We start from the raw sequence: 26,945 nt of genomic DNA, 5'->3' as shown, positions 1-26,945 counted from the left end.
GTCCTGTGGATAACTTCAGAAAAATCACAACTTCACATTGCAGAACTGAAAGTTTTACAAAATATTTTTGCTGGCTATAAAGATAATATAAGTGTATTATTAAAAATTGGACAAATGTAGAAAGAATAAAGGAAAATCATCCATAATTCTAATACTTAAATTTAGTCTCTACTAACACAATTGTTTTTCCTTGTAATTACTTGTTCCTTCTTTGTGGGTTTTTTTTTTTTGTTTGTTTGTTTGTTTGGTTTTTTGGTTTTTTTTTTTTTTTTTCTTCTCATTTGAGTGGCCGGGGATTCGAACCGCAGTCCTTGCGCATGCTAGGTACTTGTTCCTTTTAATCTTTTTTCCTAGGTGGTACCCTGTATGTATTTTTATTTCTATGTTCTTGACATTAGAGACACATTCCCTCATATCACTCAATATTCTTAAATATTCTGATCAGAAATGACTGCATAAAATTCCACTGCAATGATGACCCATCATTATGTAACTATTCTCTCAATTTCAGACATTTGTTTTCCTCCAAATTCTAAAGATAAAAATGCAGGAGGGAAAAAAGGAGACAACCAGTCCTATATTCTTCCTGATCAGAGTGTACAACGGCACCTATGAAATATTCTTGTCAAAAAAATTGTACCTGAATCTGGTCAAGTCTGTAAATCTAATGTCCAATTAGTAGGACACACAGATGACACAAGAACTTGTTAGTTAACCTATGACGCTACAGGCACCAAAATCAGATTTTGGGACATTCTATAGGAGAAATGAACCTGTTTTTCAGCAATAAAGTTGCTGTAAGCAAAGAAATGCTATGGGTAACAAGAGGTTTAAGAGATGAAAGAGACATCATTAATACAAGTACAATGTAGCAATGATATATGCATCCATGCTCAAACTCTAAAAAAAAATCAAGACTATTAGAGAAATCAAAACATTAACTTAGATGTTAGAAGGCATTAAGGAATTATTTTTTCGGAAGTGATGAGAGTATTGTGGCTATGTTTTTAAAAATAATTTATTATCTTTTAAGCACACATACTAATTTTTTTTTCATTTGAAAGGGTATATTTAGGGCTTTCCTTAAAGTAATAGGGGAGAAGTAGAGGCTAGCTTGTGGGGATGTGGAGGGGTCAAGATTGACCATCATTGTTGAAGCTGAGTGATGCATACATGGGGGTTTGTTTTATTATTTCTTTGTTTTGATACATGTTTGATATTTTCCGTAATTAAAAGATAGAAAAAGGAACAAAGGGAAAGGAAACTACCTTCTCTGGTGCTGAACTGAGCTGTGGAAGAAAGAGCCCTAAATAAGACAGACTTCATGTTGGTCCCAGTTCTCACACTGAGTGGCTGTGCATCTTCAGCTGCTTACCTAACCTGTCTCAGAGTCCTTACTTCGAACACTGACATTTTAAAGCCTATCTCATGAGGTTGTTTTGGGGATAAAACATGATGCTATCTGAAAAAATAAGGCACACTGGACATTTTATTTTAAGGTATGAGAAGAACACAGGCTGGAAGGGCAAGGAGGACGTGCCTCTCCCCTCCTCAGGGAGTTAAGGTCCCCATTTTTCACTGGTGGAAAGTGAGACTTTCATAGAAAAAATACTGTCCCTCAGAATGACTAGCATATTGAGCCTGCAGATGTCACATTCAATGATCCTTGCCTACGCTTGTACATGCATTCTCAGCGGAGGCCTGGACAACCTCCCTTGGAATTCTGACTGAGTGAGGGAGCAAATTTCTATCCTCTTCATCCCAAAAGATTATGATCAGGCAAAATAAGAATGATGCCACAGTCAGCTGCCAGCTAGAGTGATGAGTGCCCAGGTATTATCTGGGCTAGTAATTAGCCAGGGGCTTCAGTGGTACCCAAATAATGCGTAGAAAGAAAAGACATAGGTTACCAAGGATCTAAGCCAAAGAAAGTAAGAGGGAGGGGCTGATGGTCAAAAGAGTTTTCCCAGAAGTTTAGGCAGTGTGCATACCACCCGGCATTTCATGGTGAATTTAGAGTTAACAACAGGGCCAAGAGAGCAAGGGTCTGTCAAAGGCACCTCCTGCCACTCCAGGCTATGCAACCCTTTCGAGGGTAAAAAAGGCAATGCTAAGTCTGAGGACTCTTCAATCCCAGCAGGCTAACCTAAGCAGTTCACTGATGCAAGAAGCACTTGTTAAATGCCCACTAGAGTGTGATGTTGTGACAAGAGTGTGGGACTGGAATACAGGCAGACCTGGGTTTGAATTCAGGCTTCATCATTTACCAGATGCTGAGAGCTTGGCCAATTTATTAAATTTCTCTAAGCCTTAGTGCCTATATTTGTCAAAGGGGATATTAGCACTAAGTTTGCAGGGCTGATAGTAGGATGGAATGAAATTGCATTTTTATAGAGTACCTCACACATGCCAGATAATTAGTCAATAATTTCCCATTCCATCTTGTTGGTACCCTTGAAAAAGGAGGGGGAACAGACCATTTCTCACTGCTTATGATCCTTCTATGGCTTCCTTTAGCTTCATCCTCCTGAAGGCCTGCACCGTTCTATATCCCTGGCTCAGGCCCCACTATGAGCTCTCATAACACCTGCATTTTACTAGCTCCATTCACATTTTATGACTGCATTCTTATTTGTGTGGTTGCTTAACTACCTGTATCTTCCACTGACTCGTTTTTGTTATTGTTGTACAGGGATTGAATCCAGAAGCACTTTGCCACTGAAGTACATCCCCAACCCTTTTCAAATTTAAAAAAATTTTGAACAGGGCTTCACAAAGTTGCAGAGGCTGACTTTATAGGTGCACACCACCATACCCATCTCCACTGATTCTTTTAGTTAGCATTTTGTCCTTAGAGTCTATCAATAAATGGGAAATGAATGAATGGATGAGGATGAGGCTTCTGCCTTCACAGACCTCTCCAGGTCCACATACACCAAAGGACTACTGAGCACAGGGACCTTCGGCTGGACTTGTAGATCAGAGCAGTTAAAGTCCAATGTAGGGCTATCACCCAAATTTCTGCCTTGAATTCACCTGGCAACTCCCCTGTCCCAGCTTCCTCCATTATCCCAATCCAAAACCTCTTCTTTTTCTCTTCAATTAAAAAAAAATACTGCATTTACTTAGACATATGCACAATGTCAACAAAGCAGATGCAATTGTCTTTTTTCAATTGCAGAGTGGCATTCAGTTAATGGAACAACAATTTTGTATAAGTTATACCAGAGACAACTGAAGATGAAAAATCACCATCCTATATATAATATATAATGTGACAAGAACCTGCTTTAAATTTCCATGCCAATGTACAACCCTCATACTGTACAGGCAAGGTTAGTAGCTATTGAAAATACCCTTGACAGGTCTTTCTAAAAACACGTTCATTAGTGTGTTAACTACACGAGTGTCCCTGAGTTCAATCCCCAGTACCAAACAAAACAACAACAACAAAAATTACACTGCACAGTTTAAAATCAAATCTTACAAATCCCATCATCTCAATTTTGTTGGGTACAGGGGGTTAAATACTTTATAGGCAAGGCAAACCATGCACTAGAACTAACTTATTTGTCATCATGTGTCTGATCATCTTCCTCTTCCTTCTTTTTCTTGCCATTTTTCAACCTTGTTGACTCCCTTTTTTTTGCTGTGCCAGGCTTTCTCTTAGCTCAGCAGGCAGCAATGTCCTTTCACACCTTTCCTTCAGCTCAGCAGACTTCTTTCCTGGAGGCTGCTTGTTCATCTGTGGCACTGCTGTGCCACATCTCTCCCAGCTTCTTTGTAGCATTGCTAATGGGTGGGCTGAATATTCTCCTTTGATTTTGGGGCAATACTCAGAACAGAACAAGAAAGCCAAAGGGAGGTTTCCTGGGTGCATGGGATTCTTGAGCTTCCTTTTTGATTCCCCTTTAGAAGGGATATAGGTTTTCATTTCTCTTTCACAATGGGCCTTGTCTGCCTTTGTCATGTCTTCGAATGTTCCCTTCTCTTTAGTAGATGTGGTCATCCACCTCTCTGAGCACTTCTTAGGAAACTGTGGGAAGCTGATAGAAATATCCTATGCTGCTCCTTGGGCTCCTTCTAGCAAGTTTGCACAAAGAACGCATGTGGTGACATTTTGCCCTCCGCCTCGTAGAATCTCTTTGCCAAGTTTAGTTGTTTTTCCTCAGCAAGGCACAGAGTCACCCAGTGACCATCAGGCCTTTGCTTGCCTGGGCATTGTCTCTGTGGAGCTCAGATTACTGCAGTGTCTGTCACCCATAACCCCTCCTGACTCCCAGTCACTCTGCTGTGGATCTGAGTTGGTGTGGACTGTAGATCGGGCTATGGGATCAGCCTGAGGATTTTCCTATGGTGCCAGGCTAGAGACACACCACAGTGACTCTAGCCTCTGCAGGGAGAGGCAGCCAGTCTCTGCATTCAGCCTCTCTACCAGGGGGCTTCCCAGGCTGGCAGGGCTACCCTGCTCCCTCAGCAGTGCCAGCATCCAGGCAGCAGAGCCTGGTCACTCCCTCCCACTCTGAGAAATTAAAGGGAAAAATCAGGGGATAAAAGTGCTGATCTGGCAGTGGGGCAGGGGAGGGGCACTTCCCAGGGCAGCCTGGGAAGCTTTGGTGGGTGTCCATCCCCCCCACCAAATGAATTTATCTCCTTGTTCATAGGGTCCTGGAACACCCACCAGACCCTGCCCAGATTCCAGTGCCCCCATTGACCCCTTCCTTACTATGGTCCACAGTCTGCACGAGGTTAACCTCAGGCTTCTTCCTGGTCGCCTCTGATTCATTTTCCTGCCTTTGGCCGGATAGGGGTTTAGAGGTTTGGCTGGGCCCTTCTGCTTATATACTCCAAACCAGAGTTCCTGACCCTGCCTGCTAACCAGCACCCACCACAACCCAGGGCCTCTCCCCTCCAGCCTCCTACAGTTGCCTCTCTCCAGTCAGAAACCCTTAGCCACATGGTGTTAGCATTCCCACTGCAGCACCCAGCTCTGCCATCTTCGTCGGAGAGGGGCCAGGCCCTGGCACCATCCTTTTCTGCAGTGCTTGCTTGGAGGGAGCTATTTGACCCAGGTACTGTAGAACCAGCTGACAAAGGTGGCATCAGAATATACTTTATTTAGGGGCAGCCCTTTGGAGTCCACAAGGTACTTCTGGGTTTGTCACTTTGTTTGAAATTCTATGCTGATATACCTGGTTTGAACTCTTAAGTAGTTCTATAATGAGGAGAAACCTGAGGCTCAGAGAGGTTAAATGCTTACCCAAGTTTGTACAAATAGGCAATAAGACATCCAAGTCAAGAGGACCTGAGCTCTCTTGTTCTGAATGCAATGTGGTTAGTGCTCTGTAAGTAGGAGGCTTCCCAGGCAGCCCCTGCAGCAGTTCAAACCCAGGAAAAGGCCTGCTACCAGTCTCTGGTCTTCTGAGGCTTCTGAAAAGGCAGGCAAGGGGCAGGGATTTTTTGTTCTGTATTTTTGTTTGTTTACTTCTTTTCCCCTAATCCTTGCTGAAAGGCTTTCCATCCACCACAGCCCTATAATTCAAGCAGGGTTCTAACCTGTTAAGCCCTGTCTCAATCAGAAGCCAACGAGCCATAGCTGCTGAAAATACTTCCTCCGCCTGTTCATTGAACTGTCGTTATTAGATATTAATTCTGTTGGAAAATGCCAGTAAGGCCCCTAGAAAAGGCCACCAATTAAATCTGGTCAGAATTTGCATTGCCATACCTTTATTACTGTATTCAGTATTAACCATTTGACCCAAATTTATTGCACACCTACTGTGCGCCAGCTACTCTCAGGTAGCTGGCTTATGAGGAGGGACGCAGCAGTTTCTGATATAGTCCACTCATGATCTGGTGGAACAGTTGGACAAATAAACAGGTCCTAAGTCTTTGGGAGCACAGAGGAGGAAGGAACTAAGCCTGGGGGTGTCATAGGAGCCTGAGTCAGGCTAGGGAGTCTTCTTAGAGGAGACTTTCTTGAGTTGGGTTTTGAAGGACAGAGTGTGAGTAAGGTTCTTCAAAATTCTTTCTGAGGAGTTTTGGATAGAAAGGGAAGAGCTAGCTTAAGGGTAATGATGAGGGACAGGGTAGGGAAGGCAATCACATAGAAAGGGGTGACAGAGGCTCCTGAATACTTAGATCCGGGCCATGTTTGATTGGTGCCAGTCCTAGTTCTGTAACCGAGATTCCCTAGGTCCCTAGACTTAGGGGACTCAGTCATTTGGGCAGCACAGTCCCATCAATTCCTTTCTTTCTTTCTTTTCTCTTGGTACCAGGGATTGAACCCAGGGGCACTCAACCACTGAACCACATCCCCAGTCCTTTTTATTTTTTATTTAGAGACAGGATCTAACTAAGTTGCTTAGGGCCTCACTAAGTTGCTCAAGGGGGCTTTGAACTTGAGACCCTTCTGCCTCAGCCTCCAGAGCAGCTGGGTGTCCCATCAATTTCTGTGGTGATACAAATGTTGCATTTTGACTGTCCAACATGGTAATCACATGTGACTGTCAAGCCCTTGAAATGTGGCTAGTACAACTGAGGAAGTGAATGCTTACTCATTTCTTTTTAATAAATTTAAGCTTAAATAGCCACCATGTCTGACAGTGTAGTTTTGAATGCATCTCACCCTGGATCACCTTTGAATCACTTAAGATATTTTTAAAAATTTTTGATGCCTGGTACCTGAGGCTCACCCTTGAGATCCTGATTTTATTAATCTATGGTGAGGCTTGGGTATCAGGATTTTTGGAAACAACCCAGAGGCATTCCCGGTGAGCCAAGCAGGGTTGAGAACCCAGGACCCCAAACTTTGTCTGCCACACTCTCAGAGACGGGAAGGCCTCTCTTGTCTCAGCCTTGCCTGGAATACGTGTTTGGGCCATGCTGGGCCTTTAGTTGCTTGGCCCTCCTAGTACACCTTTCTTCTTGGAAGGCCTCATCCTTGGTCTCCCCTGAACTTCCTGTATGAAGATCAGGCCCGTAGGAAGGTCTTCACATAGATACAGAGGGCAAGCTTCTTCTGCTAGTCTCACCCACTTCCCAGTCCAGAGATAGCATTCATTCACCTCAGCACCCTGGTAGGACCTGGCCAGTTCCTTCTCTCCTGGACAGCAGGGTTCAATGGTCAAGGACCCTCCTGCAGGGCCTTGGGACCCTTGGATAGAGCCCCACCAGCCATTTTCCCAGGCTGGGCTGGAGCACGGGCTGTGGCCAGGCCTGAGGTTTGGCTGCTTTCTGCCCATTTTCCTATTAAACAGATATGCACATGAATGTGTTTGGGACAGCAATAGTACAGGAGGTTTCAGTAACAACACAAACTTGGAGACAGCCCTCCTTCCGCATGTACCTCAGAAAAAGCTTTCTGAGCCGGGGCTTACCCAGTAGCTGCTGCCCGCCCACCCCTACTTTTGCCACCCACACCCCAAAAACTTTTCCCATGACTCACACATGGCAGCTTGTGCACTTCTTTTATTATTAAATATATAAGCAGCTTCCTATTTTTTTAAATAGATATTTAAATGACCTTATATAAAATAATTCACCACTTCCAAGTATAAAAACGCAATCTCACAGTTCGTGAGCCAATGTCCCCTCTGGGCTTTCTCAGAGGACAGTAGGGGTTCCTGTGCAGGTAGCTGGGGGAGCAGACACCCAGAGGTGGCTCTGGGGTTCCTCCCAGACTGGTGTCACCAAGTGCCCACAAAGAGCTTCTGCAATGGGTTGGGTTTGTTTTTTTGACCTTAAAAACACTGTATGTCTAAGGTGGTGGGGGAGGGATGCCTTTTTTTCTGTATTTCTCTTTCTATTTTTAAACGTGTTTTCTAGCATGGACTATGGAGTCTGTGACTAGAAGGATGAGCCCCACGAGAAAGTTCTCTGCTGCCCTTCCTTCAGCTGTTGGCATCAGGACAGGGGTAGCAGGGGCTGCAGACCCTCATTCTCTCTGGCAGGAAGGGAAGGTCATGGGCCCAGCAGCCAGACCAGGGGAGGGCCTGGAGAGTTAGGAAAAGAGGGACACAGCAGCATAAAGGGATCAAGGGACAATTGATAGCCCTGTCACCCTTGCCCAGGTCTCAGAGCCATGGCCAGGGGCTGGCCCAGGAAGTGGAGGTCCTCCGGGTGGAAGCAGATACTTGGGCCTCCTAGTCCCTCTCCAGCCCTGGCTTGCCTGGCTAGAGATGGTGGGGTGAGAGCTGGAGGGTATCACTGGGGTCAGGAGAAAGAAGGGCCAGAGGAGAATGGGAGCTAGGAGCCACGCAGGTGGGTCTGGAGTGCAGCCCAGCCACAGGTACCTGCTGGCAGCAGGGGGAAAAGACTGGGCTGAGGGGTTGGGGTATGGACAGCTCCCCCAACCTCAGGGGTTTACCCATGTTTCCAAGACCCATTTTCAGTCAGAGCTCTCTCTGTGGCCTCTCTGTCTCTGCCTCCCCTTCCTTTCTTCCTCCTACTAGTCACTTCCCCCTTGGGAATGTCAAAGTGCAAGATGCAGAAACCTGGGCGAACAACACAGCCCAAAGACCGGCTCTGGCTGGCGGCCCAGGCAGTTCTCCCACCCCGCTCCACCCTGGGGAGTCGAAGGCCGGGTCAGGAGAGGGTCAGGGCTTAGGGACTCCCTCAGTCGACAGGTGAGACCAGCTCAGTACTGGAAGCTGGGGAGAGGCTGGAGGGGAAGAGGTCCGGACGGATGAATGCTCACTCGTGAGGATGGACAGGGTAGGCAGTTCAGCAGGCAGGTTCCGTATTCACAGTGCAATGGCTTCCTTCATGAGGGGTCCCTCTGTCTGGCCTCCCAGAGCTCTGGCAGGAGCTGGAGGGAAGGAGGAGCACAGGCCAGAGCCTAGTCCCCCTCTTGGCATCATGAGCCAGGTCAGGTAGGTCCTGAGGGCAGGGCTGGCCTCCCCTCACCACCTGGCAACCAGCAGAGGGCAATCAGGCAAGTAGAGGGTGTAGACCCCTTCCAGCTGTCAGTGCAAACAGCCAGAGGCCTCCTCTTCCCGTGTTCTGGGCTGCACACCTTTACGGGAAATCAGGCCATGCTGTCCCGCCCTGCAAATCTCAGGCTTCTCTCTCTGGAGACAGGTCCACACCTGTAGATGTTGGGTTCCCTTGGCACCAGATGGGTCCTCTGGGCACAGGGCTCTTCCACCCCTCAGTGGCAACCCTGTTCTCCCATATGCCACAGGTGACTGGGTTCCTGGCCCAGGTGCTGGCTGGGAGGGGAGTAAGAGGAGGGTGTAGCCCCTGGGGGAAAGGGTCCTGAGATGGGCTTGCCAGCCTTCCTCAAGCACATGGAGCCTCCAGGGCCCACAATAAATAGCGGCAGTGTGGGGCGTCCTCTAGCCCCTCTTTCAGTCAGTTGAGGGTCTGAGGGTCAAGGCAGAGGGACCCCAGCCTGGCTGCTCTGGTCCAATCCTGGCAGGCAGGAGATCTGGTGGTAGGCAGGCCACATTCCCAGGGGGATGGCTGGGGAGGGTGATGGTGGACGCTCCACGATGCCTCCTCCCATGGAGAGATAGTCATGTGCGCCCAGCTGTGGGGAAGAGAAGGGAAGGCTGGTCAGCTGGGTGCGAGTGTGGGGAGGGTCGCTGAGGATGTGGCTGGGGGAGGTGTGGCATTCCTGTGGACAGGACTTCCTCCCATCCCTTCCCTCACCCTCCCAGCCATCCCAGACACCGCAGAGGGACAAGGCGGTTTTCTCTGGCAGCAGCCCAGGCCTCTGGCCAGACAGGCCTCACCTCCTACCTCATCCTGGGCAACCAGGGACCACAGGGAGGTACAGAGCCTGGTTGGGGTCTGGGCAAGGATGGGGGAGGGGTCATTGCTCAAGCAGAGGGGCCCTACAGTGTCAGGGAGGGGGCTCTTGAGTGTCCTTAGACTCCTCCTCAGGCAAGACTGCCTCAGTGGCCTCGGTTCAATGAACCGTGGTTGCCCACTAACTCTAGCAAAGAACTCTTCTTCTACTTCCACAACATTCATCTGAGAGGGTCCTCACAGATGGTATTCGTACAAAGGTAACTGAAGAGGAAGGACTTGGGCAGGAGAGAAGTCTAGAGGCAGTGCCAGGAGGAGTAAACTCCCACCCTGTCCTTATGCATGTGAATTCCTGAGCAATCCAGCCTCCTCCCCCATGGCCAAGAGACTTGCCTCCTGCATCATCCATGGGAGCCAGGGCCCTGTCCCCACTCCACCCCCATCCTTGTCCCCTTGCCCAGCATCCTCAGAACGCTTTGTTCCCAGAGCAGAAATCCCCTGGACTCCATCCAACAGTTTGACTTTGGACCCTGGGTGGCGCCTCCCTCCCTAATGTCCATGGCCCTACTGGCCAAGCCTGTGATGGGTAAGGAGGGAAGATGGGACCCACAGCCTCTGGCTCCCAGCCCATTCCCATGCTCTAGAGGAGAGAGAAGGGGGAACTATATTGGACATGAGCCATACTGGTACAGCCAGGCCACAGGCCCTGTAGGGTCTAGGAGGGAAAATGTCAAAGGGCATGCTCCATCCCAGGGCTCCATCTCCTAGTTCCCTGGGCTAAGATGTTGGTATATATATCTTTGTGCCCCTCATAGGTGCCTCTGTTTCCCACTTCCACTGCCCTCATGAGAGCAGCAGCCGGTCTGGGCACTGGTACTCGGTTTCCCAGAGGCTACTGGTACCTGGCATGGAGATCACCTTAGGGCTGGACCCACTGGACCACATGGGTCTCAGTGTGGTCCCTGTCCTCGGTTCCCTCTCTGAGTGAAATCTTGAGGGGAGGAAGAGGAAAGCCCGGACAGGCCTGAGAGTAGGCAGGCAGGGAAAGGAGAACAGGAGTGAACAGAGTCAGGGCAGAGGGCCAAGACCCTGGGGAACAGGTGACCCATACAACACTGAGCCACGAATCTCCAGGACTCCATTCTCTGCTTACCAGTCCTGAGGGGGCCTGGGTCCTACTCACAGCCCAGACCCATTTACCCATCCCAGCCCATGCTGCTAGCAAGAGGCACTCGGGGATTCCAGATATGCTTTCACTGCCTGCCTCTTTCCAAATGAGTTTCCCTGGTTTGGGGCATTTTCCAGATCTCTGATTTCTGAAGGAGGGGCCCAGACCTGTTATCCTATATGTGAGAAAGCCCTAAAGCATTCCCTTGGGTCTGGTAAGGGGTGTGATGGGAAATTTGAGTGGGTCACCCAGCTAGTCAGCCAGCCAACCAGTCAGTTAGCAAATCAGTCAGCAACCAGTGAGCTCCACAATCAATAAACAGCCAGTTAGGCAGTCACCAGTAGTAGGTTGGTTAGTCAGAGTTACCCAATTAGCTGGTTTGTCAGAGTCAATTAGTTAACTGGTTAATTGGTCAGTCAGAGGTGGGTCAGTTAGACAGCTGGCCAGGGTCAGTTGGTGAGTCAGTCCTGAAGCTGGCCAGTCAACATTTATTGAATTTTTGGCAAGTATGATGGGGCCCTCTTTGTTCTAGAACCTGGAATGGAAAGAGAAATGCAAAAAAAAAAAAAAAAAAAGTGGAAGACAGTTCCTGCCCTCAAGGGGCTTACAATCTTCTGAGCAGGGCAGAACATACAAATACATATAAAGTAAGATTTAAAAATGTATAAAACAACATCCAAATATGTGCAAATTGATATAGTATTAACCAGATACAAAAGAGCAGAAGGGGTGTGAATTAAAAGAGCAACCAGAGGGGCGTAGAGACACCTGGGAAGAGTTTCTGATGGGCCTATTGATTATGGGTGCAATTTCAGGGGGAAATAATTCAGGTCACATCTTTACCAGCAACATGGGCAAGGGAAACAGAAGACACTCATCAATGTGCTGGGGACACAACTGAGAGGGCTATGCAGATGACAGAATCAGGAATTAAAACACTTTCAGTAGACTTGGGAGATGGAGAGAAAGCAACAAGGTGGTTTTACCAAGGGGGAGAATAAACGCTTGTGCTTTGATTTAAAAAGTTAAACTGTCCAAGGATGGGATGTAACAGGTCTGTTGGACACAGGTTCATGGGAAATGGAACTAGGGGTTTTTAATACCACAAGCTCAACATATAACAACAGTATGATGCGGTTGTTTAAAACTAATGCAATCTTAATCTGCACAAATAGAAGAATACTGTCCAGATCAAGGAAGGTAACAGTCCCACTGTACTCTGAGCTGGTCAGACAACATCTGGAGTACTGTGTCCAGGGCTGGGCGCGACATTTTCAGAGGGACATTGACAAACGAGTGTCCAGGATGGTGAGGGGTCTGAAAACCATATCATATAAGGAATGTTTGAGGGACTTGGCCACACTTAGTATAGAGAATTTTTAAAGGGGACATAGATAGCTGACTTTAAATATCTGAGGGTTCTATGAAAAGAGGAGGAGAACAGTGAGGAGTGGGCAGGGAAGGCAATTTTGCCCCACATAAGGAAGGCTTCTCCCGGTGCTCTTTGAAGACAGCATGGACTAGGCATGGAGCTTGTCTAGAACTGGGAGTGTGTGAGGGAAAGTTGGCTGACTGACTACCTGCTGGGGATGCAGAGAAGGGTGTCCTCTTTGGGAGTGGGACACTGGGCCAAATAATCTCTGAGAGCCCTCCCAAGACTAAGGCTCTCTGGTACTATGATTCTAAAAGCAAGGAGGTAGGAATGGCCTTGTCTGGGGAGGAGCGCTAGCTGGAGAGTGGTCTGGCAAGAGGTGCAGAGGGTGGCTGCTGGAAGGGTTTGGAAGCCAAGCTGAGAAGGTTGGGTTTGAGGTGGTTGACCATGCAGAGCTACTGAAAATTCCCCGGGAGGGTAAAGACCTTATAAAAGCCACATTAGAGGACAAGGACTTGGGTTGCTTTGGGAGCGAAGATGATTTGAAAGCCTAATGCAGAGGTAGCAGTATCCACCCTCAGATGGAGCAGAGGAGATGGAGAAGCAAGGAGAGACCTGGGGCTGGGGAGGGAGAGGGTTGGCTCCACCTGGTGATGAATGGATGGAAAAGGGAATAGAACAGAGGACAGGGAAACAAGTATGTGGGCCTCAGGGGAGTCATGGTGTCAGCAGGTGAGGGTGACTGAAGAAGGGTGTGCTTCCTTTTAAGGGTGGAAAGACATAAAACTCAGAATCTTACCTTGGAATTCCCTCTACACTGGCAGTTCCACCTGTGTGTCCTCGTCCTGGGTCAGGGGGCTGCAGGAAGAACAGGGGACTAGAATAAGACTTGAACAGGAGAAGAGGAGTGAGGGGACCCCCTGATTCACCCCCAATCCCACATATGTGCTCCAACCCTCAAAGATTTAGAAGACCCAGAACTGCCTGTCTATGGGAAGAAATCAGGAAAAGGCCCAGATATCTAGGAAAGAAGAGACACTTCCTCTGCCATCCTGTGCTGCAGTTCCATTTCCTTAGAACAAGTGGGAAAAGGACCACCCCCTCCAATCTAGAGAGGAAACAAATCAAATCCAGGACCTCCAGTGCCCTCCAGAGCCCCACCCCAACCGCTCACCTGCCCTCTGGCTGCCTCGTGGGAGAATCCAATGTCTGAGTCTCTCGATGGCTCTGGAGACAGAAAAGAGCAGGCTCACTGAGGAGCTGGGAAAGGGTGAGGGGATGGTGTCCCCAGCTCTAGAGGGGGTGCCTTAGACATTAATGAGAGAGTTGTAAGAGTCCTCCCAGAAGCTCTAAAATGGGGATCATCCAGAGGGTCAGGGGAGATTCCTGAGGCCTATTCACTGCTCAGGCCCCCCTCTTCTTCCTCTTCTATGCAGCCTGCCCACTATCATCCTCACACCCCAGGCTCTGCAGAGCCCATGTACAGTACGGAGCTCCTTATCCCCCCCTCCTGCCTGGTCGTCATCCTGCTGTCAGCCCAAGAACATTTTCTCCCATTCCCTTCTGCTCTGGTCCCTTCCCACTGACTTCATGGTTGGAACCTTCCTGAATCAACCCTCTGATTCCACTCCCATCCTCTGTGCTCAGTCAGGTCCTATCTCTCAGTATCTGAAGCACCGAGGCAGAACTCAGAGTGCCCTCCAACCTGCACCCACAGCCAGCCTCTGCCCTGCCCCTGTGAGGTGCCCTCTCTCCTCACCAGGGCCTCCTTACCCTCCGCCTCCACCTGTAGAACAGGAGGCCGCCAACAGCCAGCAAGACCAGGATGATACTGGGCACCAACAGGTGGAAGACAAACCCAGGGAGCTGGGCATCAGAGGATCCCACGTGCTGACTCTCATGGCCTGTGTCAGTCAAAGGAATGGAGTTAAAACGGGCCAGGGGCCCGGCTGCCCCCTCATTTGCTCGTCCTCCTTTCAGCTCTGTGGGGCTTCTCCGATCCCTGGTGCTCCTCTTGCCCTCCAGCTCCCCAAGGGGCAGTGCAATGTCCCAGGAGTGGCTTCTGGGAAGCCGTGTCTTAGCAGAGAGAGTGGCGGGGTTGCTGAAGCCTTGGGGACGCAGTGAGGAGATCCGGGGAGAGCTTGGCTCCGGGGGGTCTCTGGGCAGCGTGGATGAGCCGTCTGTCTTCTCAAGGATGTGATTCTGGGCTTGGCCAGTGGAATCCACCTTGAGCAAGGGAGTGCCAGTTACATCCCCTGGTTGTTGGTCCTCTGTTGACATAGGGAGTGAAGAAGATGCTGAGAGGAGGTCTCTGGATCTGACTGTCTCTGCCTGGACACTGCCCCCTCCTGGCCTGGAGGGGGAAAGCTCTGCCCTTTGGTCTCCTGGACTCTCACTAGCCTCTCCAGAGGCCTCTTCTGGGGCCCAGTTAGTGACCAGTGCAGAATCCAGAATGTCCTCCACCCCAGGGATGGGGGCCCCAGCAGAGGGGCGAGGCTGTGGTGAACCCCCCGTGGGCCTGTCCTCAAGGCCTGGGGTCTCTGGTGACTTGAGGCTCTCGCAGGTGCTCCTGGGTGGTCGCTGCTTGGCACTGCCTGGGTCCACTGTGCGAAGGGGCTGCTCACTGGGCAAGAGGGAGCTGCCCTCTGTCCCCTCAGAATCAGCCCAGGTCAAGCCAGCCATTTGGGCATTGGAGGGGGCGAGGGGCTGCTGAGGGGAGACAGAGGCCAGGTCACTGCTAGGGGTGGCTTTGGGGTACAGGCAGTTGCAATCAGGCTTGGTCACCACATCTGAAAGAACCACAGAAAAGGGGAGAGAGACAGACAGAGAGGAGATAGAGTCACCAGCCTCTGGCATAGCTCCCTCAGAGGGGTCAAGAGGGGATATGGGTCTGGGGTGTCCCTCATCTCCTAACTCAGCCCTGGGGCTGAGGAGAGGACAGGACTGGAGCAAATGCTCATGACACAGGGCTCAGACAGGGAAGACAAAATGTGCAGGGTGTCATAGGCAGAGCAAAGAGCAGAGAATAGAGGCCCAGACTGAGGGTCAGAGTGAGGAAGACCATAGGCCAAGCCAGGGTTGAGCAGCAGCCAGGCCAGGAAATGGAGCAGTGGCCTCCCAGACTAACAAAAGACACTTTGAAGCCCCCAAGACACTAATTTCATGCATAGCTAAGAGCCACATAGCCATGGCCACAGGCAGGAACAGACTGGGGCTGGAATGTGATCAGCTTGAAGCCTTGGGATTGAAGCAACGAGACTGGACTTGGCCATTGGCAGGTTGTGAGGCCTCAGCCCCTGCCTTGGGGAGCAAGGTTGAGTGTAGGAGGGCACACGTGGTATAGGACGCAGAGATGAGGACACGCAGGGTACACAGTTGTACAGCTGAGCCAACAGTGGGAGAGTTGGAATGATGTTCAGACTTCGAATCCAGTCTTGTCCCTTGAGGGGACACCCAAGGAATCCTGGGGACTTCTGGAGCCAGGGTATCCTGGTGACTTGCAGCAGGGCTCCTGGAGCAGGGGCCCTGACTCCCAGATGGGGTGTCTGCTCTCTCCATAGAACCCCCATATGTTCAGCCAGTCTGCAGAGCCTAAGGGAAAAGCCTCCATGCCAATAGGGCTTTCCTGAGGGGTCCCCTTTGCTACTCCCTGACCTCACCAGCACAGGCCTTCACAACACCTTCACATGCAGATATACATGGTGTGCATGCACACACATGTCAGAAAAGACATGTGCCCCGGACCCCAAGGTTACATGAAGCCACATATGTACATGAAAAAGCACATCTACACACACAGAAACACAGAGAGCAGCCAGACTCCTTCCAGCCCCACTTCCCACCTTCTACACACCCTCACTCTTGCTGTTCCATCTGGTGCTTACCTTGGCTGGAGCATTTAGCATAGCTATTGTTGCAGTTCTTGCTGAAAACATTCCAGTCCTCTTCAAGGAGATTCTTTGTTTCATTAAAGACATTCTTGATCTTCTCCAGCAACTGGAGGGGAGTCTCATAGAAAGTTCGGACACAGGCCTGGAAGGAGAGCAGGGCCCCCTTTTGAGACTACTGGTCTCCTGTCACTTTCTTGTTTGTTAAATTCCCTTGGCCTTTCTCACATCGGTCTTCGTTTTCCCTTTCGTTTTCTCCTGTGGCTCTACTCTGGTTTGCAGCAGAATCAGTCCTGACATTATGAAATATGTCATTCATTCACAGGTCCATCCAATATATACTTATGTGCCAGGTATATGGTAATTACCTGGGCATCACATAATGAGAAAGAGGGAGGTGACTGAGCTGGATACTGGGTCCAGTGGGGGCGCTGGCACTGCACAAGTTGCTAAAAGTGTAGTAAGACCTAGGAGGAAGTTCTGAGCAATCTGAAGATGTAATAAGAGGCAACAAAATGAAGGTTCAAGAAGAACTTCCCCAGGGAACCAACTAAAAGATGAGAAAGAGCTAACCAGGAAAGGAGACGGGGTTGAGGAGAGCAACCCGGGCAGAAAAAAAAAAAAAAAAACAGTCTGTGCAAAGTTCCTGAAGCAGAAAAAAGCATGGAATGCCAAAAACCTGAAAGAAGGTTGGAGTAGCTATAATACTGTCATCTAGGAGGAAAGTGGCAAGAGACACACTGGAGAGAGTTCAGTGAGGGCCTGTAGGGCATTTTAGACTATGTTAAGAACTTTTTTAATATTATTCATAGAGCAAAAGATCTGCGAGAGTTGTCGGGGAGGTGGGTGGTGGTATAAGACTTGGGTTTCAGAAAAATCATCTCGTTATGTTGTAGAGAACGCAATGGGGTAGCCTTGGGAGTTGGGGGTCCTCTGCTTGTGTTGGGGTGTTGTTGGGGAGAGGACAGAGGGTTCCCCAGGCCTGTCTGCTGAGCCGTTCTCTTCTCTTCTGCCCATGGGCCCAAGCTCCCATCCCACTGGAGCTCTAGAAGCTTCACCCTCCTGGGCTTGCTCCCAGCCCTCCTGCTGCTCCTTCACTCTCCTGATCAGATTCCTGACTTCTAAAAGCTGGAATTCCTCAGGGTTCAGTACTGGACCCACAGCTTTTTTTACACCAAGCCATGCCACGCAAGCCCCTGGCTTTCACCAGTGACCTACTTGACTCCCAAATACCATGTATTCTATAAAGTCTTCGAGGATGTCTTGGAATCCCCCTGGTCTGTGCACAGTAGGCCTGCCGTAAATGTTTCCAGATAAAGTATGAATGAGAAGACTTGGGCTCAGCTCCATCACATACTAGATAGGTGACAGCAGCCAAACCAACTATCCATTTTGGGCTCCTTTCCTGTCTGTGAAATCAGAATAGAAACCCACCAGCCTGTCCCCAGGCCGCTGAAAGGAAGGCAAAGAAGCTGACTCTCGTTTCCTCTCTCTTCACAAATCTGTCTCCACACAGCTCACCTCAGATTTCATAAAGCAAGAATCTGCAGCCAGAAGACCTGATACCCAACCTGTCTGAGCAGAGTGTGTCCTGCCACCCCAGCTCCAAATCCCTCTAGCACACTCTTTCTGGAGGCTGCTCCTCCGGCTCCTATGGCTCTCTCCCTCCTGGGACCCACCCTCAGTACACACTGGCTGTCCTATCTGGTAGATGGGTGTCTACCCACATGGGCCAGAGAACCTTCTGTCTCAGTGGTGGGTGGGGAATGCATATTCCCAGACTCATACTTGGACACAGTGAAGCAGACTCTGAGAAGTGGGGAGGTAACTGAGAATCTGCATTTGAAACAAGCTCCCCAAGTGACTCTCAAGAACCTTGATGCTGAAACACCACAGATTCAATGCCTCTTATTAAAGAATTTTTCCTCCCTCAACCACACACTCCCTCCAGCTACAACTCTTTTTCCAGGCACCTTCTCCTCTGCTTGACTTTTAAGTGCTGGAGCTTCTGGGCCTGTTCCTCTTCTTACAGTGGGCAATGCTATGCAGTCCCATGCTTTCACAGGTGACCTCCAGGCCAAACCTCTTAAATCTGTGTATCCCTAGTCATGCTCAGAACCTAAGCCTTGAATTGCCAGCTCAGCACCTCCACTCAGCCATTTCATAAGCATCTCTGATCTGAAATGCCCCAAACTGAATTTAGCTTTTTCCTCAAAACTTGCTCCTACTCACTGATGTCCCTATTTTAGCATTATTGAAATAGCCAGGTGTCCAAGATGAAGCTCTCCTGACTCTTCCCTTCCCAGAGCTCCTCACATCCCCTGCATGAGCCAAATCCCGTCTGCCCCATGCCCACTGGGACATGTTCACTTGCCTTCATCTTCCCTGCACCACCCTGAGCCAACCTGCCATAACTTCTGGGCTGGACTTCAGTCTCCTGCTGGCCTCCTGGCTTCCATTTGTGCTCCCTATACCTGCTTTCCACACAGCAACCAGAATGGTCTCAACATGAGATTAAGTCACTCGCCTATCACAATGGCTCCCTGTGCACTTCAGATAAAATCCCACATTTTTGACACCCCAGATGGTCTGATTCCTGCCTTTTCTCCTCTGTACATTTTATCTCCCATGTAGGTCGTGCTGATTGCCCTTTGAGTTCTTGAATGCAGATTTCCTGTTCACTTTAGGGTTGTGCTCGGCATTCCCGACTCTGGAATGTTCTTCTGGTCTTATTGCTTTCTAACTCTTACTTTATCTCTGGAACTCTCATTAGTATTTTCTTACTCAGGAGTCTTTTTTGTCTCTCCTTTGGCACTCCCATTTACGGTAGAGCTCCCTACTGCTCTCTGAGGCCTGTGGTTCTTACTCAGACCCACGCTCTCTCACCTCCTCAGGTCTTCTCTTGCTGGCCTAACCTTCTCCAGTGCCTTTATTGCCATCCTCTGTACCACATATTGGACTTGTGTATTTTGTTGACTGTCTCATCATCCTTATCTGCCCCCCGCCCCATATCATCTCCATGATTGTGGGGATTTTAGCCTATTCTGATCACGGCTATTTCCTGGCATCAAGAACAGCACCTGGTACACAATGGGCATTCGATCACTATTTGTCAAATGAAAAAACAGTCCAGCTGGTTTGTAATCATATTCACTTGTGTCATTGTTTGAACAGCTGCCCACTACACTTGACCATAAGCTGCATGAGGGTGAGAGCCATTTGTTTCTTGCTCCAAGTACACCATCAAGGTCCAGCACTGCACCTCCTGCCTGGTAAGTCCTTAGTAGAGGTTTGTGGAATGAGTAATGAGCAGGAGAGTGAGTGGACAATGGCATGAGTCGAGATGGACGGATGCACTTGGCACATGTGGGCTTGGGAGGTACCTCCACAGCTGCCCTCCACTCCTACTCAATGCTCCGGGCTCCAGGACCCTCCTACCTTGTCATTGTCCTCATAATCCTTGGTGAAGCAGCTCTTGAGCCTCAAAGAGAGTTCCTGGAGCCGTAATATGGCATTGGCATTGGGGGTGTGGTCTTTGAAGCGCATGGTGTCCTCCATTATGTCTTGTACCAGGAGAAATGCCTTCTTAAGATAGCACACAGGATCTTTCTGAAAAGCAGGAACCAGAAGCTTATGTCCTGGCTGATGAGACCCAGGAACCTCAGCTTTGTATTGGATGCTGCCACGCCAGGTAGATGGAGGGCTGTAGCTTGTTCTCCCCTACCCCTGGGGAGGGACAAACCACTCCAGTGATAAGGAGAATGCTGCCCTCAGGTTGTCTTTCTTTTTCTCTCTTTGGAATTCAGCACTACTGGGGACTGGGTTAAAGTAAAGGAAACATGGATTCTGATGAGTGAGATCTTTGGATTTCTGGAATAGAAGGTCTTAATCAGGAGAGATATTCAGAGGGAGGGCTTCAGGGACCCTATTCTCTCTCTCTCAGCTTGCATTCACAAAAGTCTTTTGCCTTGTGGTCTCTTCAAATCCTCCAGGACATAGGGGTAACTGAAGACTGCCTCATGGTCCAAAGAATAACCTGTGTTTAGTCTCCCTTAGATGGTGGTTGCCTTGAAGATAGAAATTCTCCTTTGGCTCCGTATCCTGAGCACCTGGTTCACTAGGCTCCTGGTAAATGTGTTTTATGGCTTGAGTGAGGGAGTGAATGAATGAAACACTGAGGTCATTTTTTAGACCATGAAGTGGTCTCCAGTATTAATAAAGTGCACATGGGTCTGGAGTGAAGGAACTTAAGAGATGGAAGTAACCTCTGGGCAGCCTGGCTGTTCTGTGTGTGGTATAGCCGGTATAGGGTGGCACCTTTAGAGATGTGACAGATATCAGGAAGAGCTTGTGTAGAGATTTGAAGATAGGAAGGAACAAGGAAGGGGGTCAGCAATGGGGCTGTGTGCTGGAGATACCAGGGTAGATGGCCTGACCTTTCACTTGGAGAGATGGGGACTCTGATGGGGAAGTGAAGGCAGCAGGTTTGGGTTTCAAAAAGCTCCCCCTAGTGGGATGATGCGTGCACTGGACTTAAGGGAGGCCAGTTAGAAGGCTCCTGAAATTGTCCTGAAAGTGATTGATGGGGCTGGGGACAGAAACTGGAGCTGCTAGGAGGTTCAACCAGCAGCACTTGGCGTCATGTTGGGTGTGGGTAGGAAGACCGGCTGGCCTGCCTTCCTGGTTACTGGTTGTGTGGTGAATGCCGGTGACATCATTTTCCAAGATATGAGATTTAGAAGTAGTACATTGGTTTACCTTAGGCTCTAGAGATTACAGGCCTTCAACTCATGCCTCTACCACAACTGGTCATGCTCCTGTAACCTCTCTGTGGATGATAAGCAACATCTGTGAACTACACAGTGTTAGTCTTAGGACTAACTTGGAAAAGTGCCTGGCACATAATAAACCCTTTTATGTGTCAGACAGAAGGGAAAAGGGGAAAAGTAGGTAACCTGAACCCTGGAGCTTGCCCACCCCTGATCCTGGCACCTTAGAATTCAGCACCCAGGAATCCTCACATGGGTCCAGCTCTAGGACTTCTGATGCCTTCATGTGCCCACATGTACCCAACCCTGGAAGGAACACACAGGCGAGCACACCGGGCCTTGCAGATAGTCACCACTCACCAATTGTTCCTGGTCTACAAACTCAAAGGTAATGTGGCATGAGGTCTCCATTTGACTGTCAATCTGTAAGAGAAAACGAGCCAGTGGTTGCAGAATATCTATAGCTCAACTGAGCTGACCTCAGAGGAAGGACCTGAGTTTCTGGGTAGAGTAGAGGTCATCTACCTCCCCCCCAGCTATACCTGGAAAGAGACAGTCAAGCCTAGGGGAAGACCTATGCCTTCCAAATGCCCAGAGGAGGGTTATAGAAGAGCAAACAGTCTCCTCCTACCTCCTACTCTACAAAATCACAGATGCCAGTTTGTTATAAGGGAAATCAATCTTCAGGATAATATAGGATACAATCTTCCCTGGAGGTAGTAGCACCCTGTCTGGAATAAATTTAAGCAGAGGCTGGTCAAGTTCTGGGGATTCAGGATTTGTGGGGGCTGGTGCTAGATGACCTTAAAGCCCCCATTATCCTCAGAACAGGGTTCTGTGCTCCAAGCTTCATAAAATGCTATAGCCCTTGGTCTACCTTGGATTGCTTGAATTTCATGCAGGAAGAGTGGTGTAGGGGCAAAAGAGGGAAGAGGTCCAGCCCACAGGCTTCAAGTTCAGGGATAGGGAGCTGGTCTTAGCCAGTGGTGCCCCACCCTGCCTGGCTAACCAGAGGGATAGTAAAATTCCTTTTGAGCAGGACAGGAGCTATGACAACAACCTGACTTTGCCTGGCTGGACCATGTTTGGAATTGTTGCTCAGATTAGAATGAGACATGGACTCCTTCATGACACAAATGAGCAGGCCATTCCAGTGTCAAAGACAAGAGCCAGGGAAGTGAGGGTGGAGGGCTGGGAGTAAGACAGGAACCTCCCCTTCAAATTTGGGCGTGGTGTCGGGCTGGTAGCATATGGAGAGTCCAAGAGCTGGAAGCAGCATCTGGACTCAGCAAGAAGACTGGGCTATCTTCCCTGAGGAGGCGATCCTTGAGGAAAAACAGGCCTTTAGAATTTAGGAGCCCTTTTAGAATCCACAGTGGACATTCCTGGCCATCACTAACTCAGGCAACCAGCTGGAAACTCATCCAATTCACTGCTTGCAAAGGGGTCAAAGAGGGCTTCAGGGTCAGGACTTCTGAGGTTCTGACCTGGGGAAAGTCAATGGGAGGAGCAGCAGAGGAGCCATGGCCTAGATAGCCCCCTATTCTCTGCAGTTCATCTCCTTGACCCAGCTCCCTGGCTCCTGCCTCAGTTTCCCCAGTGGGGAGAAAGCATGGCCACATACTCACCAGCTGCTGCAGGAACTGTAGGTGTCCGTTCCCAATCATGTGGCTACAGTGTTCTGAAACCTCCTTGGCAATACTCCTGCTCACTAGGAGACAGACCAGCAGCAGTCGGGGGCCCAGCCATGTCTGTGACAGAGAGGGTGTCATTTCTCCCCAGCTCTCACCTTCCCCCAGCTACCCCCATGCCCTGCTGGAGACTGAAAAGGTCTCATACCCACAATGCTGTAGGCTCTTCTTCACTCCCCAGGTTGCAGCATTCCCCAAGTCAGATTTCCCAGGAGTTCTTATCAGCCATGGCACAACCTTGCTCTCTCTGATAACAACCTAGATGTCATCCTCTCCAAGAAATCTTCCTAGATTTAACCCAGGCCAACCCTGACTACACATCACGCTTCTAATGATGATGAAGGTGGTGTTCCCAGCCATCTAAATTCTGATAGCACAGGAAACTCCTCAAGGGCATGATTTGCTTCTACCCATCATTCTATCCCTGCAACATCAACACTGAGCTAAGCAAACTGAGCTGCCCTCAAGTTCATGTTCATGCACCAACTTCTAGATGACAAGTTAAAGACATTTCCCCTAGGGTCTATGCCTTCCTCCCACCTGGTTTCATGCAGCTCTGACTTTGCCACAAGAAAAGGCCAGGGGACCAAACACAATTTCGTTGGCAACTCATCCTACACCAGAGACCTCCTGGAACCCAGGGTGTATATTTCAAAAGGAGCCCAACTGATTAATCAGAGGTGGTAGTGCCAGCTCTGCACCATCCCTGGCTGGCACCTGCCTATCAGACTCCCACCACGTTCTTCATCCAGCCAGCCAGTTCTTATCATGGCAGAGAAGCCTTCTCCTCTCTTTCAGCACCCACCTGGCTCCACAGCTGCTCCACACCAGGGTGATGGGACTAGTTCTTGACATTCTGTCTTTGCCCTTTCTTCTTCTCCCTCCATCTTCCTCCCCAAGATCCTCTCATCTCTATCCCTAGTCCCAGGTTCCCTTTCTCCAGCTAAAGATAGAGGGACTCTTTTGTTTTCTTTCCCCAGTTTGAGATTGCCTCCTAAGAACTCCTGAGCTTCCTGGCAGCTGATGTCCCCAGATTCAGGGAAATGCTGGCAGGGTGGGGTAAGGACTGGCACTTTCCTGGGGTCTGGGCTTTGCCCCAGTAATCCAGATGATGAGACAAATACTGCAAATAAGTAGCACATTGGAAAAACACAGGAGTCTATGAAACAGCCCATAACAACATGGCAATTTACATTTAAAAACCCAAAGCCTTGCCAGTTCTTACCAGGGGGGAGAGGCAGCTCTGGCTGTGCTACCTGGGAGGCTGGGGGGAGAAGGGAACTTAGTGAGGCCTTAAAAGGTAGGGAGAAGTTGATGACAGGAGAGGGAGGAAGGCCTGGAGAGAAGAGACACAGGGTGGCTCAGTGCCATTCAACACGGGGCCTGCGAGGGTCCTGAGAGGAAGTAGGACAGCCATAGTCTGTGGGGGATTCAGGCTCTGTCTGGCAGCTGGGGAGGTAGCCCTGAATGAGAACTGTTGCCCAGGCCCTCAGGAACTTCAGGCACAGGACCTGTTAGAGGAAATTGGGCCATGCAGAGGCTGACTCTGCCCCATGCTGGCTACCGCTGAGACTCTGAGCCCCTGGTGTAACTGGTATGTGGGAAAGGGACTCTGAGGAAGGGATGGATGTTCAGAAAGACAACCTCACCCCAGGCACTTCAAGATATTGATGTGTAAGGACAGAAAGTTGAAGGCAATGTTTAACCCCCCTGGGCTGTCTGGCTTTGGGCAGTATTTCAGGCATCAGTGTGGGGAGAGTGCGGCTTTGAAGATGGCTGAAGAAGGTTACCCCTAAAGGATCAGGACAGGCACCCAGGGGTTAATGATCTAGCTTACATCTAGCTGGGCAGGCTCTTCCCGGTTTCCTTCTTCCCACCCACCATCTCAGCCTTTGCCTGTGGGAACAGCCCTCAGAAGGAATCTTTGCTGCAGGCTTAGAGAGATGCAGGACATCTCAGAACACATGCTCATCAACTACCACCATCCTGTTCCATCTTTTCCTTGCAGTCTCTGGAGAGACCTGGCATGACTGGGTCATCAACTGACCCTGTCTAAACCTGGTCCCTTTTCTTTCTTCCTGCATTTGCCTCCTCTTTCCTCCTGCTCTTATCTCCAGTCCCTTCTCTTTGCCTTACTGCCTATAGCCTAAGCTTCCCTCCTTTTCCCTCTCCAGCCCATCTTCCACCTCTCAGTTGGGGCTCCCTCCACTGTGTGTTCAGTCTTCTCTTACCCCACCTACAACCTTCTCCTCTATCCCTCAAGTATGTTTCTGCTCCTTTCCCCCCAGGTTTCTCCTCTCATTCTCTTTCAGAACTGCTCAGAAGCAAACCCATTATGTGACCACTTAGTGTTCATTTACAATGCAACCCTGCACTTTCTAGGAGTTGCAGCAGCTACTGCCACTGTTGGAGCAGGATGTCCCCTGTGCAGTCCTAAGCAGCCCATTCCCAGCTCTGCAGCTTCAGACGCTCCTTCCTCCTTCCTCAAACTAACAGAAATCCCAGGATCTCCCCAACTCCTTGAGCCTGATTCAACAAGAAAAAGAGATTCAGGCTAACCCCAAGTAGCTCTGGGGTTACCCAAAACAGTCACCCAAGCCGCCAACAGCTTCTCTGTGGGGTGGAACAAGTAGTAACTTGCCCATCTCCTTCCCTCTGCCAGCAGGTTGCTCAGCACAGGCGCTGGCATTCTAAAGTTGGATGATCCCTCAACTTTCCCTACCCAGAAGTGCCCACTCCTCCAGAAGGGCCTGGAAGCACGTGTAATGCTGAGGGAAGATGCCCACTGGGGACCACGTCACTCAGTGCACGGCCACTCTGCTTGGAGTGAGGTAGGGCGTCCTGGCTGACACCAGGCCTCCATCCTCGGCTGCAAACCCCTATCCCCTGCCCGTGAGTGGCTCAGTGTTGCCCTCCGAGCAATGGGATGTGCACCCTTCCCTTTCCCAGGAAAGCACTGCAGCTCCAGAAGCTGCAGGGGGACTGCCATCAGCCTCAGCCCGAAAGCGCAAGGAACCCCTGGGCAGTCGGTGCGCAAAGGCGGCTAGGAAACCGGAGCCCGCGGCCGCGGCGGGGGAGCCTGGGCAGCCTGCGCGACCCAGCCGTGGGCTCCATGGGGCCGCGCCGAGTCGTCTGCGGCCGAGACTCGCCCAAGCCCGACCCGGTCCCGCGCCGGCAGCCTCTTACCGTGGGAGGGCAGCGCCCGGCGGCGCCCGGCGCGGTCATACGGGCAGCTGGGTCCCGGCCGGGCGCGTCGGCCGCTCTCAGTCGGTCGCTAGCTCGCTGATGCAAAGTCCGCTCCCCGGCCGAAGGCCGCGCCGCAGTCCCGGGGTGCAGAGAGCGTGGCTGCGGCGCCGAGAAGACCCAGGCAAACTTTCACTTTCCGCCGGTCGAGCTTCGCTGGCCAGCCCTCGGCACAGCCTTTTAAGCAGGCGGGCTCGTGGGGCATGTGGTTTATGGGAAATCACCCTGGCCAGGCGCCAGACGCGCGCGCGCGCGCGCGCACACACACACACACACACACACACACACACACGCACTGACACACACACACACACACACACACACTCTCTCCCCGCAGGCCCACTGAACCGCTTCCCCTCCCCCAACCCGCAGGCTGGTTGTCCCCGCTGGCTGGCTGGTCTTCCCAGTCGCGCTGTTTTCTGTGCTCCACTCTGTAGCCTTCGGAAAGTAACGCGGGTTCCACTGCCCTGCCCACCCCGCCCTTCCCCGAGCCCTCTCCAGTCACAGCCTTTCCTTCCTTGCTCTCCAGGCCTCCGATCGGGGCAATTACCCTCTTTCTAATACTGGTCCCAAGGGACTTTCCCTCTAGGCCTGAAAATCCCCAAATCTTAACAGGAAATGGGCCGAGAGCAGGACAGGCACTGGAAAGGGAGGACAAACCCGTCGAAGACTGGGACCTCTCCCTTGCAGCAAGCCCCTCAAGGAGCCTGAACACCTCTCTTCACTATGAAGCCCCCAATAAATCCGCTGAGCTTCTCCCCTTCCCTCCATTCCTTGGGCAGGGTATAGGCCTGGAGGCCCTGGAGGCCAGCTACCTGGCCAGCAGAGGAGGGCTGTATCCTGTGACAGCTAACTGGGAGGTTCTGCCCTCTGTGCCAGGAGACACTTGAGGCACTTGACACGGATGCTGTCAATGCTGATTGAGACTGGTGCTCCCTCCTGGCTGCCAAACCCAGGTCAAATGGGAAAGACTCTGCACCTGGACCCTCCCTAACTTGCCCTTGATCCTTGTGGAAATGCATCTACTGAGATGATAAACCTCATTCTGTCTTTACATAAGAA

The 26,945-nt window shown here is 50.4% G+C and overlaps 2 protein-coding genes across 8 annotated transcripts in view; one reads left to right on the top strand and one right to left on the bottom strand.

Moving 5' to 3' along the window:
- The window catches only part of LOC306641036 (uncharacterized protein), a 92,267-nt gene that overhangs the window by 39,348 nt on the left and 25,974 nt on the right, over positions 1-26,945 (top strand). For 2 of the 5 annotated variants that reach the window (XR_013757991.1, XR_013757993.1), the window contains exon 1: positions 22,782-25,471. Coding sequence is in view for 1 of the 5 variants with exons in the window: in XM_079105861.1 (XP_078961987.1) it covers positions 19,355-19,452 (98 nt within the window). In the remaining 4 variants the exon portion in view is untranslated. Of the gene's footprint in view, positions 1-16,333; positions 19,453-20,236; positions 21,302-22,781; positions 25,472-26,945 lie in introns of those variants that run through there. The other 3 variants (XR_013757992.1, XR_013757994.1, XM_079105861.1) reach the window with 3 other exon arrangements.
- CSF1 (colony stimulating factor 1) lies at positions 7,451-26,012 on the bottom strand. Of its 3 annotated transcripts, none has more exons than XM_079105838.1 (9): positions 25,827-26,012; positions 22,578-22,700; positions 21,310-21,372; positions 19,619-19,789; positions 16,178-16,325; positions 14,067-14,197; positions 13,468-13,520; positions 13,093-13,151; positions 7,451-9,532 (listed from the first exon to the last, which is right to left on the bottom strand). In XM_079105838.1, the coding sequence occupies exons 1-8, from the start codon at positions 25,863-25,865 to the stop codon at positions 13,106-13,108; spliced, it is 774 nt and encodes a 257-aa protein (XP_078961964.1). In that variant the 5' UTR covers positions 25,866-26,012; the 3' UTR covers positions 7,451-9,532; positions 13,093-13,105. The 3 variants fall into 3 exon arrangements, with proteins under 3 accessions (XP_078961964.1, XP_078961963.1, XP_078961965.1); XM_079105837.1 differs by having other exon boundaries at positions 14,067-14,563; positions 25,827-26,010; XM_079105839.1 differs by having other exon boundaries at positions 14,067-15,082; positions 25,827-26,007.

This window comes from Sciurus vulgaris, assembly GCF_902686455.1.
Source record: "Sciurus vulgaris genome assembly, chromosome: 1".
NCBI classification, from domain to species: Eukaryota; Metazoa; Chordata; class Mammalia; order Rodentia; family Sciuridae; genus Sciurus; species Sciurus vulgaris.
This window is presented reverse-complemented; position numbering and strand designations above follow the sequence as displayed.